The sequence below is a fragment of the Stigmatopora argus genome, chromosome 15 (assembly GCF_051989625.1).
Source record: "Stigmatopora argus isolate UIUO_Sarg chromosome 15, RoL_Sarg_1.0, whole genome shotgun sequence".
NCBI classification, from domain to species: Eukaryota; Metazoa; Chordata; class Actinopteri; order Syngnathiformes; family Syngnathidae; genus Stigmatopora; species Stigmatopora argus.
The window spans coordinates 960,001-977,153 of NC_135401.1; the positions used below are offsets into that span (position 1 = coordinate 960,001).

Here is a 17,153-nt window from a genome sequence, read left to right on the forward strand (position 1 = left end):
AAACCTACACAAGTAATCCCAAAATTGCTTTCCACTCGTCCAATGCTAATCTTTGTCACATATTGAAATATGATAATAAAAATAAAAGCGGTTGGCTGCACACTACGGGGGATTTACCGAGTCGTCGCCGAGGCCGTCGGCCACCAGGGGCGCCGTGAGCAAGTCGGCCATCCCTCGAGGGGAGTCGGCTCCGTTCTGCCGTAGGGCGAAAGGGCAAAGAAAACATGAAAAAAAAGGACCGCCACGGCCACCGCGACGGTCGGGCCGAAGCTCCGCCTCACCTTGGCGTCCTCGTCGTCGTCCAGCGCGTCCAGGAAGCCGTCGTCCTCGTCCGGCGAGGCCGCCGCGGAAGAATTTCGCGTGAACGGCGATCCGCCGGCGTCCGTAAACTGCGGCGGAGGTGGCCGTGAGTGGAGGCGGTCCCCGGGCCGGCGGCGGTGGCGGTGGCGGTGGCCGGGACGTACCATGAGGTCGGGCGCCGAGCCGGGGCGTTGGGCGAAGGCGTCTCTCGGGGGGGCGTTGTTGAAGGAGCGCATTCGGGGACGGGATGCCGGCTTGATGGGCTTCTTGAACTCAAAGGATTCCTAAAAGCAATCATATTTCAGTTTGGGATTTAAAAAAAAAAAAACTATTATGATGACTTTAACCATCCAAGAGGCAAGGGTGTCAGACTCGGTCGGGTTGGTTTCCGGGCCGTTTTAACGTCAACTTGATTTCACGTGGGACGGACCATTTTATATAGAATAATTCGATTTTTTATTATAAATTGATTAAAAGCCCTGAATATTCCGTTTTTTATAGATCTAAAACAAAGTTTATTTTACCTTTTTTTATATATATTTTTAGATTTTACAAAATGATTTTTGAACTAAAAACAGAAAAATGCATTAAAAAATTACTGGATTAAAAGCCCTGAATATTCCGTTTTTTATAGATCTAAAACAATGTTTATTTTAGCTTTTTTAAATATATTTTGAGATTTTACAAAATGATTTTTGAACTAAAAACAGAAAAAATGGATTAAAAAATTACTGGATTAAAAGCCCTGAATATTCCGTTTTTGATAGATCTAAAACAATGTTTATTTGAACTTTTTTAAAAAATATATTTTCAGATTTTACAAAATAATTTTTGAACTAAAAACACAGAAAAAATGGATTAAAAAATGACAATGATTGATTTAAAAGGGAGAAAAATCGGGAAATTTAATATACATCTATACCCGTCATTTTATTTTGATCCTAAAACAGAAAGTCGGCAATCATCATTGACTTTCCCGGACCACAAAAAATGACGCGGCGGGCCAGATTTGGCCCCCGGGCCGCCACTTTGACACCTGTGCCCTAGGACACCGTGTCACATTTTTGCTAGTCAATGTTACATTTTGGACTACTTATGATGTGGACGTCATTTGTCTCAGTACAAATTACATCATGTAAGAAGATCATTCTTTGTTTTTACACTCATTTGAAGCCTAATTATCAAAGTGAAAATAACAAAAATGCATGCCTTAACGGGCCCTTAGCTTAATGCTATCAATCGGCTGTACTGGTTTCCCAAATTGACCTCAATGGTGACTGTGATGGACTGACTGACCTGGGCGATGTTCTCCTTGTCGTCCCATTGAGTCAACGAGGGGGACGCACCGAGGCCCCCGTCGGGTTGCCGGCCAAATATCCCGTAGCGATGAGCCTCGTCTTGGGATCCCTTCAAGGAGGGACTGAAGCAAAGGAGCTGAAGCTAAACCAAAAAAAAAAGAAAATCAAGAAATGCCCACCAACAATCCCAGCGTCAGAAGACACGAGTGTGGCAATATCACTTACTGGTAAGGAATTATTCCGTCTGATGGGCATTTTCCTGTCGGACAGAAGCGGGCCATTAGTATCAAAAGGATCCAAAACTTTCTTTAAAAAAATACGTTTTACAGTAATCCTTGATTATTGCATCTTCATTATTTCACGATTTTCCCCCGCTATTACTTAAGTTTTTTTAGGTTCATAAATGTAAAAATTCACGCTGAAAGCCACTCTTGCTACTAGGGCTCAGTTTTTTTTCTGGTCTACATAAACCGCAATATTCGATGGATTACTACTGTACATGTTCTTAATGAACAAAGCCATTTCAGCACTGCACATTTTGGCCAGCAGATGGCAGCCTTTCAATTTGGCTACAGTATAGTACCATCAATGGAACACAAGATATCCACTCAAAAGTTAGCTTATTGGGTTAGAATGGGGGTCTCCAATGAAAAAATGACTGGATTTGGCCCCTCGGGGACCGGAGTTGGAGACCCCTGGGTACGGGTGACAGCTTTGTGTTTTTGGAGGGCTTTAAAAGCGACAAAGAAGGTCACTTACTGGTTGACTCTGCTGGACTGTTGAATGGCCTTCTCAAACCTGCACAACAACAAAAAAATGAAATAAATACAAAAATTCCAACCGATCAACAAGAACCGGTTCTAGAAGTGACTACGTAGTCCCCTTCAGAAAGAGTCCATTCAGCACATTTTCTTCCCGACCGTTGCCCTTTTGATTTTATCTTGCGTTTTTAAGTCAAAGTCAAAAGGCGACGTCAGAGCGGTGGGCCGCCCTTGGGGGGCCACACCTGTATGTAAAAGCGCGACGTAGCGGGAGGGGCTGGCGTCGCGGATAATGCGGCAGATGCCGGCCGGCCCCTTTTGTTTGCCGGCGCGAGGGAGCGTGCCTCATTCAATGTATGGCTAACGGTGGGGTGGGGTGGGGGTGCTTGGCCTCATTCCCAAAAGCGCCTAGCTCCTCCCCCAAACGTCCATTCAAGTAGAAGAGGGTGCCCAAGACCGTCAAAATGGCCCCGATATGATCTTCGGCCTAAAGGTCGATTTGACGTTACTTCAGATTTTGACCAAATGACAGACGCACGGCGTCCAATCGCCAATCGGAGGCGGGCAGCTAGCTAGCATTTGACTTTATAATATTTCAATAGATTTAGTAGGATTTATGGAGCATGTCGATAAATAGGAGTCGCTTTTAGGGAGTACTTTGATAGACTAAGAGTCTTTAGATAAATTCAAGGAGTATTTCAGTAGATTTAGGATATTATTGTCTCACTTTTATCAAGTATTTGAGGAGTTTCAAAAGTATTTGGATGTTTGTATGGCATATTTCAGTATCTTTGAACTTTTAGGAGTTTCAAAATTACTTTTCTTTGCGAGACGAGGACTGTTTGTATGACTTTGATGGAATATATCTATAAATCTACAAGTATTTGGGTCATTCTATTAGCTATTTTGGTCATTTATTTCAAATATGAAGTCATTTGTAGCCAGAATTGCAAATTTAAAGAAGACTTTGAGTACTAGTAAGACTTAGATGAATGATATTTGGAATATTTGAACTTGATTTAGGAGTAGCTATAGTATTTATCATGTGATAGGATTAATTTGGAGAGTATTTGGATAGATTTAGGTCATTTATGAAGCTCTTCAGATACTGGGGGGGTCAGCTGTTGCAGTGGGGGGCTGGGAAGAGTGTGTGTGTGGGGGGGGGGGGGGGGGATAAAGAACAGTCGCAGGGAGAAAGTTGACTGACAACAACAGACTTTTTTTTTTACTTACGCGTCCTCCATTTCCAGGATGTCGATGGGACTGGGGGACTCCATGCCGAGGCCTGAGGATAAAAAACATTCATAAAATTAAAATCATGACCCATCTCGCTCGCCAGATCAAAAATGTCCAATTACGGAAGTCGAAAATCAAGTCTTTCAACGACGTCCGGTCCATTTGAAATGTGAGGGTTAGTAGAATGAAGCAATACTCATGCTACCAATAGGAGACAATCAGTTCAAAACTACAATTTGTTCTTTTGCGGACCAAAATTTTGTTTATCGCTGGTAAACATTCAATTCCTTTGCAGTAGGAGGGCGGCACTTTAACGGATTGGACATCCAAAGCAGTCAATCAAAGCCACTGCGTAAATACAATCGCCTTTGAAGTTTCTAAATGAAATATTTTTAAAGGATTTATGCAAATAATGAGTTCATTTTAATGCGTTTATGCGTTGACTTTGTTGAGAAAGTCACCCCCACAAACATGGCCGCCCTGAAGGCCTTTTTCATGTTTCGACCTGCAATCAAAATGAGTATCACTCAACAAATGTCCAATTAATTTGAAGTGGGACTTGATTATAAGTAGTATATTTTCAATATATTTTAAATGGGGCAAACATTAGCTCATGATAGCGTCCCATTGGAGGTCACAAATGGTTTTCCTCCAATATTTACTTGTGAAAATAGTGAACGTTGACAGAATAGTCAAAGAAAAAAGGACTTCCGTGTATTAGGATGGTCCATTTAGGGTCAAATGTAAAATTTGTGGAACTCACCGGCATCGGAGGAGACATCCGAGGCGAAGGAGGGCGCCTTCTCCAGGCGGGCATGTTTGCTCCTCTTCGGCGTATCTCCTTGGCTAGGGTACAGGAAATAGCAAGTTAACCGAAAAGCTCTTTCCGCAACATTACAAACGTTGTTAAAAGTCGAAAATACCTTCCAAGTCCCACCAATTTGTTCATGTCCAACGCTAAATTGGTGACTGGCGAGTGAACAACGGCAGGGCCCGGTGAGAAGAGCGTCCTACAATGGGCCGTCGCGTGGCTAGCGTCTAGCGGCATAGCCGACGAGGAAAGGCCGGGGATGTCGTCGGGCCTACTCCTCACCTCGGAGCCCAGGGGACGAATGCTGCCTAAAAGTTGATCCATGTTGTTCTTCGTGGTATCCTGACTGCTGTTTGGGTTATTTTAGAGGCCTTTTTAGTGGAATTTTAGTGGGAATTCGCCAATTATAACGAGTTGGAAGCTAACTCGCGAGCGCTGCATTCAGCCAGCCTGCTGCGAAAACAAAAAGTTACGGAAACATGGTGTCCAAAGAAGAAAAGGGAGCGAGTGAAATAGTTTAAATGTTAGTTAGCTCTTCCGAAATGTTAGCTCTTGCGAGGCATGGTTGTTGTGGGTCAGAGCACGGCGGCACAAAGTGTCTACCGCCTGACAGCCTCCGCTTTCTGGGGAAGATAAAGCTATGCTATTCCTATTTGTGTTCAAAATACAGGCTACAGAGCGGCAATCTTTCGGCCAATCACATTTCTCGTGACTTCAACACAACCAATCGGAGAGGGGATGGATCTTGACGTCACCGTATCTTTAAATTTCTTCTCCCCTTTGTCAACTTCCCTTTTCTGTTAGCTTTTGTTTTTTTTTAAATATATATTTGGCCCTGCCTTTTTTCAGAAATCCAAAAATAAGTTGTGGAAGGCTACTTCAATTGTTTTTAGGAGGATTTCCAAAGCTCTTCATATATAAAAATCGTTTTTTTTTCCTTTTCTGCACCCCACACTTTGTACGATTTGGACCGTTCCATCTTCAAAACGTTCCTAAAATTTGCTCAACACCATATAAATCACACTTAATGTATATAAAACTAAACTCACAAACGTTATTGGGCAGTTTTGGTTAAAAAAAACACACCCATCTGCCAGCCGCCTCGTTGTAAAGGGCAGTTTTAAATGATGAATGAGGCCAGGGATTAAATGTTAATTTGTTCAATACGGTAATCCTATTAAAATCAACAATATAAAAGGGCTCACTATTAGTTTTTAATCAATCTAGATTAATTGGGTGTAACGTTGACATTTCCAACACTATTGAAACTATTGCACATTACCCTAAATGTAGGACTACATTTTTCACATTGGAAATGAATTTAATGACCCATTTATTTACTCAATTGTGTATTTATTTACTTTTGACACTTTTAGTTCTCCAGACAACGGTTGCTGCTGTTCAGAGATTATGCAAAAAAAAAAAAAAAATACTAGTACATAATCAAATGTTTTGGAAATGTACTCGAGGGAATGAATTGAATAATCTAAAAATAAATATTTTTGTAATTTAACAATACTTCTAATTGGATTGACTATTTTATCTTTTGCAAGGTTACAAATGGAATTAAATTTTAGTCGGATAACACTGAGTTAACTGAACTAATGTTTTGAGCACCCTCTTGTGGCCACGCCAAAAATGACAGGAGGCTAAAGACGCAGCTGCCGGAAATGCAATGGAGAAGACGGTCATGTGATCAAACCCGGAAGCGAGCGTAGCTGTTACTCTGTTGTTATTGTTCGGGATCATGGTGGTGGCTTTCTTGATCCACACCGTGTGCCCGATTGGGGTGCTCGCTCCCGGGGAGAGCAGAGTGCTCTACTCCCGCTACTTCGGGCCGGACGAGGCGCTCTTCCAGGGCGACGACGACGGCGGCCGCCGGCGGCAGCTGAACGCCGAGGAGAGGCGCCTGTTGTCGGCTGAGAAACTAGCAATAGTGGCCAGGTGAGAGAGGCCTCGTTGGCTGCAATTGACGCCGGTGAACGTCCAATACCTTGGGTTTGGCAGAGGGTGACATTTTGAATCACTTATTGATTTTGGGGGATTCCTGGGTCACTTCCTGTACATTTTAGAGCCATTCTAAAAATATTTTATGTCATTTCCGGATCAGCTCGTACTCATTGGTCAGCTCATGATTTGGGAGCATTTTTAGGTCACTTCCTGTTGATTTCAGGTCAATTTCTGCTGTTTTGAGGAATTCCCTGGTCACTTCCTGTCTGTTTTAGGTCATTTCCAAGCCACTTCCTGCCTGTGGGTCTGGCAGAGGGCAACATTTTGAATCACTTATTGAATTTGGGTCACTTCCTGTACATTTTGGATCTATTCTAAATTAATTTTATGTCATTTCCGGATCAGCTCGTACTCATTGGTCACCACATCATGATTTGGGAGCATTTCTAAGTCACTTCCTGTTGATTTCTGGTCAATTTTGCTGTTTTGGGGCATTCCTAGGTCACTTCCTGTCTGTTTTGGATAATTTCCTATTGGCTTTAGGCCACTTCCTGCTCGTGGGTCACTTCTTGATGATTTTTTGGGGGCATTTCCTGGTCACTTTTTGTTGATTTTGGTTCAGGCAGGTCCAGAGCGCGGTGGGGCTCCGGCGAGAGGCCTTGGGGCGCCCCCCCGCCGAGGCGCTCCCGGGAGAGGAAGCGTTGGCCCTGCAGGAAGCCGAAAGCGGGGTGCTGAGGTTACGCCGCGGGGACCCCTACTGGCGGGAGCTCAGCGCCACGTGGTTGGCCGTCAACGCCGTGGCCCTGGTGATGCTGTGCGAGCCTCATGAGAACCCCTTGCTGGCGGAGGGGACCCTCCGGAGCCTGGCCAGGCACTGCCTGGAGCACCTCCACATGTTGGGGCAAGGCAGCGAGGTGGGGACCCCGCCAGAGACGGCCTTAGACGTCCAATCCGCTCGGACCGGAAAAGCCGCGGCTTATGGCGAGCGCCGAAATAAACGTCGAAGCCATTCGGACGAGCGACGATTCCAGACAGATTTGACGTCTATGGCCGTCAATGGCAATCATTCTGCTTTCATACAAAACTTTTAAAAAGTGACAGATTTGACTTTTTCATTTAAATCAACTAGAAAAATATACTTTTGTGAAAAAAAACATTTTAAATTGATAAAAAATTTATTTTTCCCCAATTAAACAAATAAAAGGTAAGAAATCTGTTAGAAAATTATTTAAATTAATTCGAAAATAAAAAATGTAAAAGATATAGATTAAAATTAAAACAAGATGGAATCAACTTCATTTTAAAAATATATTTTTCTAATTTATCACAAATAAAACCTATTTAAATTTAGTTTTTTGCAGAATATATTTAAATCAAGGATGTCTCCTTTTTTTAAAAAATCAAAAGCTTAATTTTTTTCTACTTTAAACCAAGCAAATAAAATTTGACAATATTTACAAAAAAAAAGGTCCTACCTCAAAACGATGAATGGCGTTATGAATGATGAATTAATTGTTCCTTATTGGTCAGGTGTTGCTACGTAGCAGCCGCGTTGACGTCGTGCTGAGTCGCCTTCTTCCTCACGGCCAGCTCCTCTTCCTCAACCACCGATTCGCTCAAAGCCTGGAGAAAGACCTGCTGGCCTCCCACAAGTGACCTCTAGTGGACACACGTTGCAATGCCACACTGAAAAGACCAAATCGTCGCTTTGGCTGCAACAGACCAACACTATTAATGAAAAAAACCCAACCTGTAAATGTAAATAAAAATTTATTTTCGTCATATCTTCATTAAAAATGTATTTTCAAGAAAAAAATGTCTAGTTGGTCAATGTGAAAGAGTTTAAAAAAGTGTAGGGATGAAATTCACATTCAATTTGATGTATTAGCATTAGAACGGTCAATGTGAAAGTATTTATTTACAATTGGATTAAAAGAAAAGAGACGAGGGTGAGAGGTTCAAAGGTCAAAAGGAGGCGGAGTCGTTGAAATTCCACTGATGGAGGCGTTTGGCCAAGTTCACCACCTCCCGGGACTGCGCCGTCAGCCGCGTGGCCGATTCGTCCTGAAAACCGTCGAAACGTCAGCCGCATTTTTGGCGCTCGTTCATTGGCCGCCGTTGACGTCCGGCGCCGTCGAAGGCGGCCAATGACGGCCCCGTAAAACGATGAAATTTTTGTTTTAGAGACGTCAGGGGATGAAATGCGGGAAAATAATCCAACTTTTAGTGAAAAAAAAAAAAAAACGGATATGATTTTTGAGCCATAAATTGAGGCCCCGCCCTAATATCTCACCAGCTGATCCAGGTCTTGTGCCACGTGGCCACTTTTGAGGACGGCGTTCCTCTTCTCATCCAGAGTCTCCACAAAATCCTTGGCCAAGTGGACCGCCTCAATCACGTAGCTGAGAACAACAAACACAACACCTTTAAAAAATTGAAAGAAAAAATGAAAAAGGAATATAGCAAGGAGCCATCAAAACAGCAAAATTAAACATGCCCCACCCCAGAATTGAGGGTTAGGGCAAGGGTGTTCGCGGGCCGCTTTGATTTCATGTGGGCCGGACCATTTTAGATATAATATTCAGATTTTTTTAAATAAATGGATTAAAAGAACTGGATTAAAAGCCCTGAATATTCCGTTTTTTATAGATCTAAAACAATGTTTATTTGAGCTTTTTTAAAATATATTTTTAGATTTTACAAAATGATTTTTGAACTAAAAACACAGAAAAAAATGGTTAAAAAATGACAATTATTGATTTAAAAGGGGGGAATCAGGAAATGTAATATACATCTATACTCTTCATTTGATTTTGATCTTAAAACAGAAAGTCGGCACTCATCATTTACATTCTCGGGCCGCACAAAATGATGCGGCGGGCCAGATTTGGCCCCCGGGCCGCCACTTTGACACCTGTGGGTTAGGGGCAAAAAAAGTGGAAAAAAACTGTACCTAACAACAACAAAAATCAGTTATCAGCCTCCCCTACTATAAGAATCGGTCGATCACTCGATTGGACGCTTATTCCCGTCAACTCCCGAGTCAGTACCTGCGCAGTTGGGGCGGGACGGGCAAGTTTTCGTGGGAGGCGGGCCTTTGCAGCTGCCCGGCCAGGAGCTCCTGGGCCTCCAGGAGATCTCGCAGGTGAGCGCAAAAGCTCTGTAGCGCCGCTAGCCTGGTAGCTGTAACAAACAAAAAAAGCCGCATTAAAACCGCCATCTTTCCCCAATTAAACGCGCAAGCGTGTATTCTTCACCCAAGCGACGAGGATGCGTGACGTCGGCGTCCATCTTCTCCTGTCTCAGAAGCTCCGTCTCCAGCTCCAGCTGCAACATCGGGATGTCACGCCGACGACGTCGTGGTCAGTCGAGGGGGAGAGGGAAGTTACCTCGATCAACTCTTTCCGCATTCGGATTCGCCGTTCCGCCTCGTAAAATCCGGGGGAGAAGACGGCGCCCCCGGACGAGTGGGCGGGTTCTCCCTCATCCTTGGGAGAAAGACCAGAACTATTTATAATCACTTTTGCGTGATCCATATGCACCCACCAAGAGCCACATATGGCTCCTGAGCCACAGGTACTATACCCCTGCTCTAAATGAATAACTTGGAAGGACTGTTTCTATGAATTAGCAATTTGGAAGGACCATTTCTCTCAATTAATGAATTAGGAGGATAGTTTTTCTAAATCACAGGTGTCAAAGTGGCGGCCCGGGGGCCAAATCTGGCCCGCCGCCTCATTTTGTGCGGCCCGAGAAAGTAAATGATGAGTGGCGACTTTCTGTTTTAGGATCAAATTAAAATGAAGATTATATATGTATATTAAATGTCCTGATTTTCCCACTTTTAAATCAATAATTGTAATTTTTTAATTCATTTTTTTCTGTGTTTTTAGTTCAAAAATCATTTTGTAAAACCTAAAAACATATATAAAAAAAGCTCAAATAAACATTGTTGTGGATCTATAAAAAACGGAATATTCAGGGCTTTTGATGCAGTTCTTTTAATCCATTTATAAAAAAAAACATATCTAAATATTATATCTAAAATGGTCCGGGCCACGTGAAATCGAGTTGACGTTAAAGCGGCCCGTGAACCAACCCGAGTCTGACACCCTTGCTCTAAATCAGGGGTCGGGAACCTTTTTGATGAAGAGAGCCACAAACAATTCATATTTTCCAATGTTATCCCTTGTGAGCCATACTACAAATTTAAAAGTCAAAATACATACATGTAAACGAGTGCCTTTTCAATTTTTTTTTGTAATTTCACCACTTTTAAAGTGGAAAAAATGAATATTTTTTAAAAGATTCTTATACTGTTGCTAATCAATGAGAGGATGCATTCCATAAGAGTCTACTGCAAAACAATTAAGATTAGAGCAGTTCTAGATGTAATATCTCAGTTCTGTCACCAACAATTTCCATATTTTAGCTCACAGGTTAGCAAAGAGCCAGATGCACCCATCAAAAGAGCAACATGTGGCTCCCGAGCCATAGGTTCCCTACCCCTGCTCTAAATAATCACTTGGCCTTTAAGAGTAAGACTGACCTTCAACTCGCATTGGGACGGTGGGGAGTCTGACGTCATAACAAAGGGACAGTCGGCGCAAATCTCAGCCATCTGAAGGAATACATTACAAGTCATTAGTAATATTAACGGTGACTATTATTAGTAATATTAACGGTGACTATAACTAGTAATATTAACGGTGACTATAATTAGTAATATTAACGGTGACTAAATGAACATTTTAAACGTTCTTCAATCCACAATTAGCACTGTACGTATGGCAAAATCATACATTCTGGGGGAAAAAAACACGACAGTCCATTTTTTCGTGTTGAATTCAAAGTCTAAACGTTTCCGGGTTCGATATAAGCATTCTACGTTATTCAAACGTTGATTTCCTGGAGTAAAAACCTCTCAAAATGCGACTTACCACGACGAAGAGAATGAAGAGTTGAAATTTGTTGAAGAAAGCGCCATCCGGGTTGACTTCCTTTTGAGTTTAAAAGAGAGTATGTGCTCCACAGCGCCGCTACACGGCTGGAGGACGCAAATGCAAGCAAAAACTAACAGGTTGACTTTTTCTTTGCCTTTTTAATAGAGCGTCGATGCTCCACAGCGCCCCAAGCGGAAAGGTGAATAGACGATCACCAACGAATGAGGATGAGCACATTTGGACTTTTAAAAATAAAATGAATGAGTTAAATATGTTATCATTACAGTAAAATTAATGTTCTCTATTGAGTCCTTTTTTTTAAAGAAAGGGGGAACCCATGAGGTCAAAGGTCAACTTTATTACTCCACCTCACCGACAACTCGGAAATCACTGAACGCTGACGTTCGAGAGCGTGAGGTCGTTGTAGATGTCCAGTTTTTGGATGTCCCTGATGTTTCCCGTGCGGTGCTTGAAATCCAGGAGGTGAGAGCCGTTGACAAACACCTTGAACATGTGCGACGTGCACTCGAACCGCATCTGATGCAGACGTGTCAAAAAACGACAGTTAGTGGGATTGTATGAAGAACCGCGACAAAAATTGATAGGAACTATTTTTTGCAGTGACTGAATGGTTTCCTCATGTATTTGACCTCCAAAGTTGTACTTAAAAGCAAATATTCTATAACAAGGGTGTCAGACCCGCGTTAACGTCAACTCGATTTCACGTGGGCCGGACCATTTTAGATAGAATATTTAGATTTTTTTTTATAAAATTGATTTTAAAAACTGGATTAAAAACCCTGAATATTCAGTTTTTATAGATCTAAAACAATGTTTATTTTAGCTTTGTTTATAAATATATTTTTAGATTTTACAAAATTATTTTTGAACTAAAGACAGAAAAAATGGATTAAAAAATTACAATTATTGATTTAAAAGGGGGGAAATCAGGAAATTTAATATACATCTATACCGCTTTAACGTCAACTCGATTTCATGTGGGCCGGACCATTTTAGATATAATATTTATATATATTTTTTTAATAAATGGATTAAAAGAACTGGATCAAAATCCCTGAATATTCCGTTTTTTATAGATCCAAAACAATGTTTATTTTAGCTTTTTTAAAATATATTTTTAGGTTTTACAAAATGATTTTGGAACTAAAAACACAGAAAAAATAGATTAAAAATGACAATTATTGATTTAAAAGGGAGAAAATCGGGAAATGTAATATACATCTATACTCTTCATTTGAATTTGATCCTAAAACAGAAAGTCGCCACTCATCATTGACTTTCCCGGGCCTCACAAAATGATGCGGCGGGCCAGATTTGGCCCCCGGGCCGCCACTTTGACACATGTGGTCTATAATAAAATGATAAATGTGCGCATTTACCTGGAAGGGCTGGCCGGCCACGAAGGGGAAGTGCGGCAGCTGTCTCTCCTCGGCGCCCCAGCGGCCGCCAATTTTGCTGTTGCGGACGATCACCTTCTTGCCGGCCTCGTTGAAGCGGAGGTTGAAGTGGAAGGCCAGATCTCGAGCCGTGAACACGTCCACTGTCACCCTGTAAAAAGATGGGCTCCAAAATGAATGTCAAGTAGCACAAGTGCAAACTGAACAGGAAGTGGTCCAAAAATCAACATAAAGTAGCTCTCCCCTCCCATTCAACTCACTTGTTAGCACCGGATTTGATGGTTCCGGCGATATTAATGACGCTCCCGTCTCTCAGTCCGTTGGGGAACTTTTGGCTGTAAGGCACCGACTGCAACGCAAACAAATTTGGGACACATAAAAAAAAAAATATATATATATATAAAAAAACCACAAACAATACCGGTCGTTTGTTCGGCGTGCGCCGCTCACCAGGGATGTGGCGGCTGCCGTCCCGGGCGACGGATTGAACCAGCCGCCTTGACCAGGAGAGGGCGCCGGTCCGGGGAACGGGCTGGGAGCCGGGGCCTGGCCGGGAGCCGGGCCCGGGGCGGCGCCCGGAAAGGGGCTGGGGGCGGGGCCGGGAGCGGGCGAGTGTCCTGGAAACCAGCTACCGCCCTGGCCGGGCGCACCTGGTGACGGCAAAAGCCAAATGAGTGTCAAGCGTAAGATTTCGTGTACCAATTGTCTTTTGTCTACCCAATTTGAATGTATGATTTGGGGAGGTGGGAGGAGAGTGGAGTACCCGGAGAAAACCCACATAGACAAGAATATGGTTCCGGGCGCAAAACTTACCGGGCCAACCAGGCTGGCTGGGCTGGCTGGGCTGATTGGGCGCACCTAGACAAACAGATAGACAGAAAGTGAAAAGAATTAGATTGGATTAGAGCTACTGCCACTGGCTGCCACTTGAAGGGCGCCATTTTGGAGAAAAAAGTGTCATCACCTAGGATGAAAAACAACAGAATTTATTGCTCATATTGGTAATTTGTTTCCGGGTACATAAAGAGAGCGCAAAACTTACCGGGCCAACCGGGCTGGTTGGGCTGGCTGGGCTGATTGGGCGCACCTACACAGACAGACAGTGAAAATAATTCAATTAGATTAGATTAGAGCGACGACTGTCACTGGCTGCCGCTTGAATGGCGCCATTTTGAAAAAAAAATGTAATCATCTAGGACACAGGTGTCAAAGTGGTGGCCCGGGGGCCAAATCTGGCCCGCCACATCATTTTGTGTGGCCCGGGAAAGTCAATGATGAGTGCCGACTTTCTGTTTTAGGATCAAATTCAAATGAAGAGTATCGATGTATATTCAATTTCCTGATTTTCCCCCTTTTAAATCAATCATTGTCATTTTTTAATCATTTTTTTTCTGTGTTTTTAGTTCAAAAATCATTTTGTAAAATCTAAATATATATATATAAATAAAGCTAAAATAAACATTGGTTTAGATCTATAAAAAGAGAGCGTAAAACTTACCGGGCCAACCGGGCTGGTTGGGCTGATTGGGCGCACCTAGACAGACAGTGAAAAGAATTGGATTAGATTAGAGCTACTGCCACTGGCTGCCACTTGAATGGTGCCATTTTGAAAAAAAAGTCATCATCTAGGACAGGTGTCAAAGTGGCGGCCCAGGGGCCAAATCTGGCCCGCCGCTTCATTTTGTGTGGCCCGGGAAAGTCAATCAAGAGTGCCGACTTTCAGTTTTAGGATCAAATGAAAATGAAGAGTATAGATGTATATTAAATTTCCCGATTTTCTCCCTTTTTAAATCAATCATTGTCATTTTTTAATCCATTTTTCTGTGTTTTTAGTTCAAAAATCATTTTGTAAAATCTAAAAATATATTTTAAAAAAAGCTAAAATAAACATTGTTTTAGATCTATAAAAAGAGAGCGTAAAACTTACCGGGCCTACCGGGTTGGTTGGGCTGATTGGGCTGATTGGGCGCACCTAGACAGACAGTGAAAAGAATTGGATTAGATTAGAGCTACTGCCACTGGCTGCCGCTTGAATGGCGCCATTTTGAAAAAAAAAATCATCTAGGACCGGTGTCAAAGTGGTGGCCCGGGGGCCAAATCTGGTCCGCCGCATCATTTTGTGTGGCCCGGGAAAGTCAATCATGAGTAACGACTTTTTGTTTTAGGATCAAATGAAAATGAAGAGTATAGATGTATATTACATTTCCTGATTTTCCCCCTTTTAAATCAATCAGTCATTTTTTAATCATTTTTTCTGTGTTTTTAGTTCAAAAATCATTTTGTAAACTCTAAAAATATATTTAAAAAAGCTCAAATAAACGTTGTTTTAGATCTATAAAAATGGAATATTCAGGGCTTTTAATGCAGTTCTTTTAATCCATTTATATATAAAAAAAATCAAAATATTACATCTAAAATGGTCCGGCCCACATGAAAAACAATAGCATTTATTGGGGGTATTGGCAATGTGGTTCCGGGTGCATAAAGAGAGCGTAAAACTTACCGGGCCAACCGGGCTGGTTGGGCTGGCTGGGCTGATTGGGCGCACCTACACAGACAGTGAAAAGAATTAAATTTGATTCGATTCGATTGGAGCTACTGCCACTGGCTGCGGCTTGAACGCCGCCATTTTGAACAAAAAAAATGTCATCATCTAGGATGAAAAACAACAGCATTTATTGGGCATATTGGCAATCTGGTTCCAGGTGCATAAAGAGAGTGCAAAACTTACCGGGCCACATGGGTTGGTTGGGCTGATTGGGCGCACCTAAACGGACAGACGGACAACACGATAGACAGACAAACAGATACACGGTGAAAAAAACATCATCGTAGAGTAGGAGGAAAATAAAGTGAGTTACCCGGCCAAGTGGGTTGGGCGGGCTGTGTCGGCCATGCCCCGCCCGCTGCCGCTCCCGATTGGTTGTTGTTCCCGGAGGCGGGCCAATCGTCCAAGGCGCTGGCCAGCTGACGAGAGACAAGTGGACAAAATAAGAAAAATCAATAAATTAAGAAATATTTAAATAAATATATAAAATGTACATCAATAGATACAAAAAAATTACAAAAAAAAACTAAAAATACACGTCATTTACATAAATTTAACGACATTTAAAAATAAATGAATAAATTAATGAAGCACGGCGTATGATGCACTCCTTACTCACATCCATCTTCTTCTGTGGTGAACGCGACGATTGTCAACTTGAAAAAGAAAACAAACTGGTTCAAATGCCTGTCTAAATATGTCTGGCATTTTTCACAAACGCGCCCCGGTGCCGGGACGTCAACAAAACACCTCCGAAAAAGCCACCCGCGGATTTTTTGAGGACAATAAAATGAAAATAAAGGCGCTTTAGTGAACTGTAAACGTCTGAAAATGATTAGGAAGTGACTCAGAAAGGCCAAATGGATAGAAGTTGACCTGAAATAAACAGGAAGTGATTTAAAAAATGCCCTGAAATCAACAGGAAGTGACATAGGAATCTGAGATGACACATGAAAATGCCTCAAAAACTTAAGCTAGTCAGATATAATGTTAAAAAAAAGATTCAAAGTAAATATACATATATAAACTCTAATTCCATTAGTATCTAGTTCAACATATATAATTTGTTTTAATGTCTAAAAAGAAAATAATCTCTTTTGTTATATCTGAATGTGTTAATTTTGCCATTTATCAAAAAAACCTCATTCTTTGTTTTCTATTATATTTAAACCCAAATGAGTTGTTTGCGAAAACCTGCTTTTATTTTGAAAACCAATGTGAGTCATAAATAAAGAGCACTTTTTCCTCAGGCCAAACTTTTGGCCAAAACAAAGAATGCCAACAACACTTTTGACTTTCAGCCCGTTTTGGTCAAAATTCTATGGTTACAGGAAGTAAACAAGCATTTTTCTTTAGTTTTTTAGCCAATAATGATCATAATTTTCAAGTTAAAAGTAACTTCTTACCTGGCGTTTGCGAGTCGTGTGCGTTAGCGAGCCTCACCTTGTTCCCGAAAGCAGGCCACACCCTCTCCAATGAATTCTTGCCAACGGCGGTTGCCGTGACAACACGCCCAACACGCCTTTCTAAAATAACACCTTCACAAAAGCGACAATGTCATGTACACACCAGTCTTTGTCAAAAGTATCCATATGTATTCACTTACATTTTTTTCCTTGGAGGAGTGGTTAGATTGTGGGCCTCGCTGTTCCGGGGTCGAAGGTTCGATCCCGGGTGGGTTCTCGCTGTGCGGAGTTTGCGTGGGTTTTCTCCGGGTACTCCAGTTTCCTCCCACATCCCAAAAACAGGCTAGCTTGTTGAACACTAAAATTTTAAATATTTTTTTTAAAAGCTAGCAGTTTTTGCTACAAAATGGAAATAAATTTGAAACATTAATTTATAAAGTAGTGTTTCTTTTTCCGCATTAAAAATACATTTCTCATTTACT

The 17,153-nt window shown here is 42.0% G+C and overlaps 4 protein-coding genes across 9 annotated transcripts in view; 1 reads left to right on the plus strand and 3 right to left on the minus strand.

Annotated features, from left to right (window-relative positions):
- The window catches only part of cdc25b (cell division cycle 25B), a 9,245-nt gene extending 4,192 nt beyond the window's left edge, over window positions 1-5,053 (minus strand). The window contains exons 1-9 of the mRNA XM_077620338.1: window positions 4,519-5,053; window positions 4,359-4,441; window positions 3,593-3,644; window positions 2,358-2,396; window positions 1,824-1,857; window positions 1,597-1,740; window positions 465-584; window positions 282-389; window positions 118-195 (exon numbers count right to left, since the gene is read on the minus strand). Of these exons, the coding sequence (XP_077476464.1) occupies window positions 118-195; window positions 282-389; window positions 465-584; window positions 1,597-1,740; window positions 1,824-1,857; window positions 2,358-2,396; window positions 3,593-3,644; window positions 4,359-4,441; window positions 4,519-4,730 (870 nt within the window). The 5' untranslated portion in view covers window positions 4,731-5,053. The remainder of the gene's footprint in view (window positions 1-117; window positions 196-281; window positions 390-464; window positions 585-1,596; window positions 1,741-1,823; window positions 1,858-2,357; window positions 2,397-3,592; window positions 3,645-4,358; window positions 4,442-4,518) is intronic.
- A 1,021-nt stretch (window positions 5,054-6,074) lies between these two features.
- Window positions 6,075-8,231, plus strand: ap5s1 (adaptor related protein complex 5 subunit sigma 1). Its single transcript, XM_077621431.1, has 3 exons — window positions 6,075-6,350; window positions 6,979-7,270; window positions 7,887-8,231. Exons 1-3 carry the CDS (start codon window positions 6,154-6,156, stop codon window positions 8,010-8,012), a joined length of 615 nt encoding a protein of 204 aa, XP_077477557.1. The 5' UTR covers window positions 6,075-6,153; the 3' UTR covers window positions 8,013-8,231.
- On the minus strand, window positions 8,110-11,432 carry haus2 (HAUS augmin like complex subunit 2). Of its 2 annotated transcripts, none has more exons than XM_077621433.1 (7): window positions 11,297-11,432; window positions 10,906-10,977; window positions 9,746-9,844; window positions 9,614-9,683; window positions 9,407-9,539; window positions 8,650-8,758; window positions 8,110-8,420 (listed from the first exon to the last, which is right to left on the minus strand). In XM_077621433.1, exons 2-7 carry the CDS (start codon window positions 10,975-10,977, stop codon window positions 8,322-8,324), a joined length of 582 nt encoding a protein of 193 aa, XP_077477559.1. In that variant the 5' UTR covers window positions 11,297-11,432; the 3' UTR covers window positions 8,110-8,321. The 2 variants fall into 2 exon arrangements, with proteins under 2 accessions (XP_077477559.1, XP_077477558.1); XM_077621432.1 differs by lacking the exon at window positions 11,297-11,432 and adding an exon at window positions 11,159-11,292.
- A 205-nt stretch (window positions 11,433-11,637) lies between these two features.
- lgals3b (lectin, galactoside binding soluble 3b) lies at window positions 11,638-17,043 on the minus strand. Of its 5 annotated transcripts, XM_077621428.1 has the most exons (12): window positions 16,872-16,911; window positions 16,672-16,803; window positions 15,885-15,921; window positions 15,579-15,684; window positions 15,449-15,484; window positions 15,221-15,265; window positions 13,760-13,804; window positions 13,531-13,575; window positions 13,168-13,367; window positions 12,978-13,066; window positions 12,700-12,868; window positions 11,638-11,836 (listed from the first exon to the last, which is right to left on the minus strand). In XM_077621428.1, exons 3-12 carry the CDS (start codon window positions 15,888-15,890, stop codon window positions 11,687-11,689), a joined length of 891 nt encoding a protein of 296 aa, XP_077477554.1. In that variant the 5' UTR covers window positions 15,891-15,921; window positions 16,672-16,803; window positions 16,872-16,911; the 3' UTR covers window positions 11,638-11,686. The 5 variants fall into 5 exon arrangements, 3 of the variants coding, with proteins under 3 accessions (XP_077477554.1, XP_077477556.1, XP_077477555.1); XM_077621430.1 differs by lacking the exon at window positions 13,760-13,804 and having other exon boundaries at window positions 16,872-16,909; XM_077621429.1 differs by lacking the exon at window positions 16,872-16,911 and having other exon boundaries at window positions 16,709-16,806.
- Window positions 17,044-17,153: the final 110 nt, after the last annotated feature.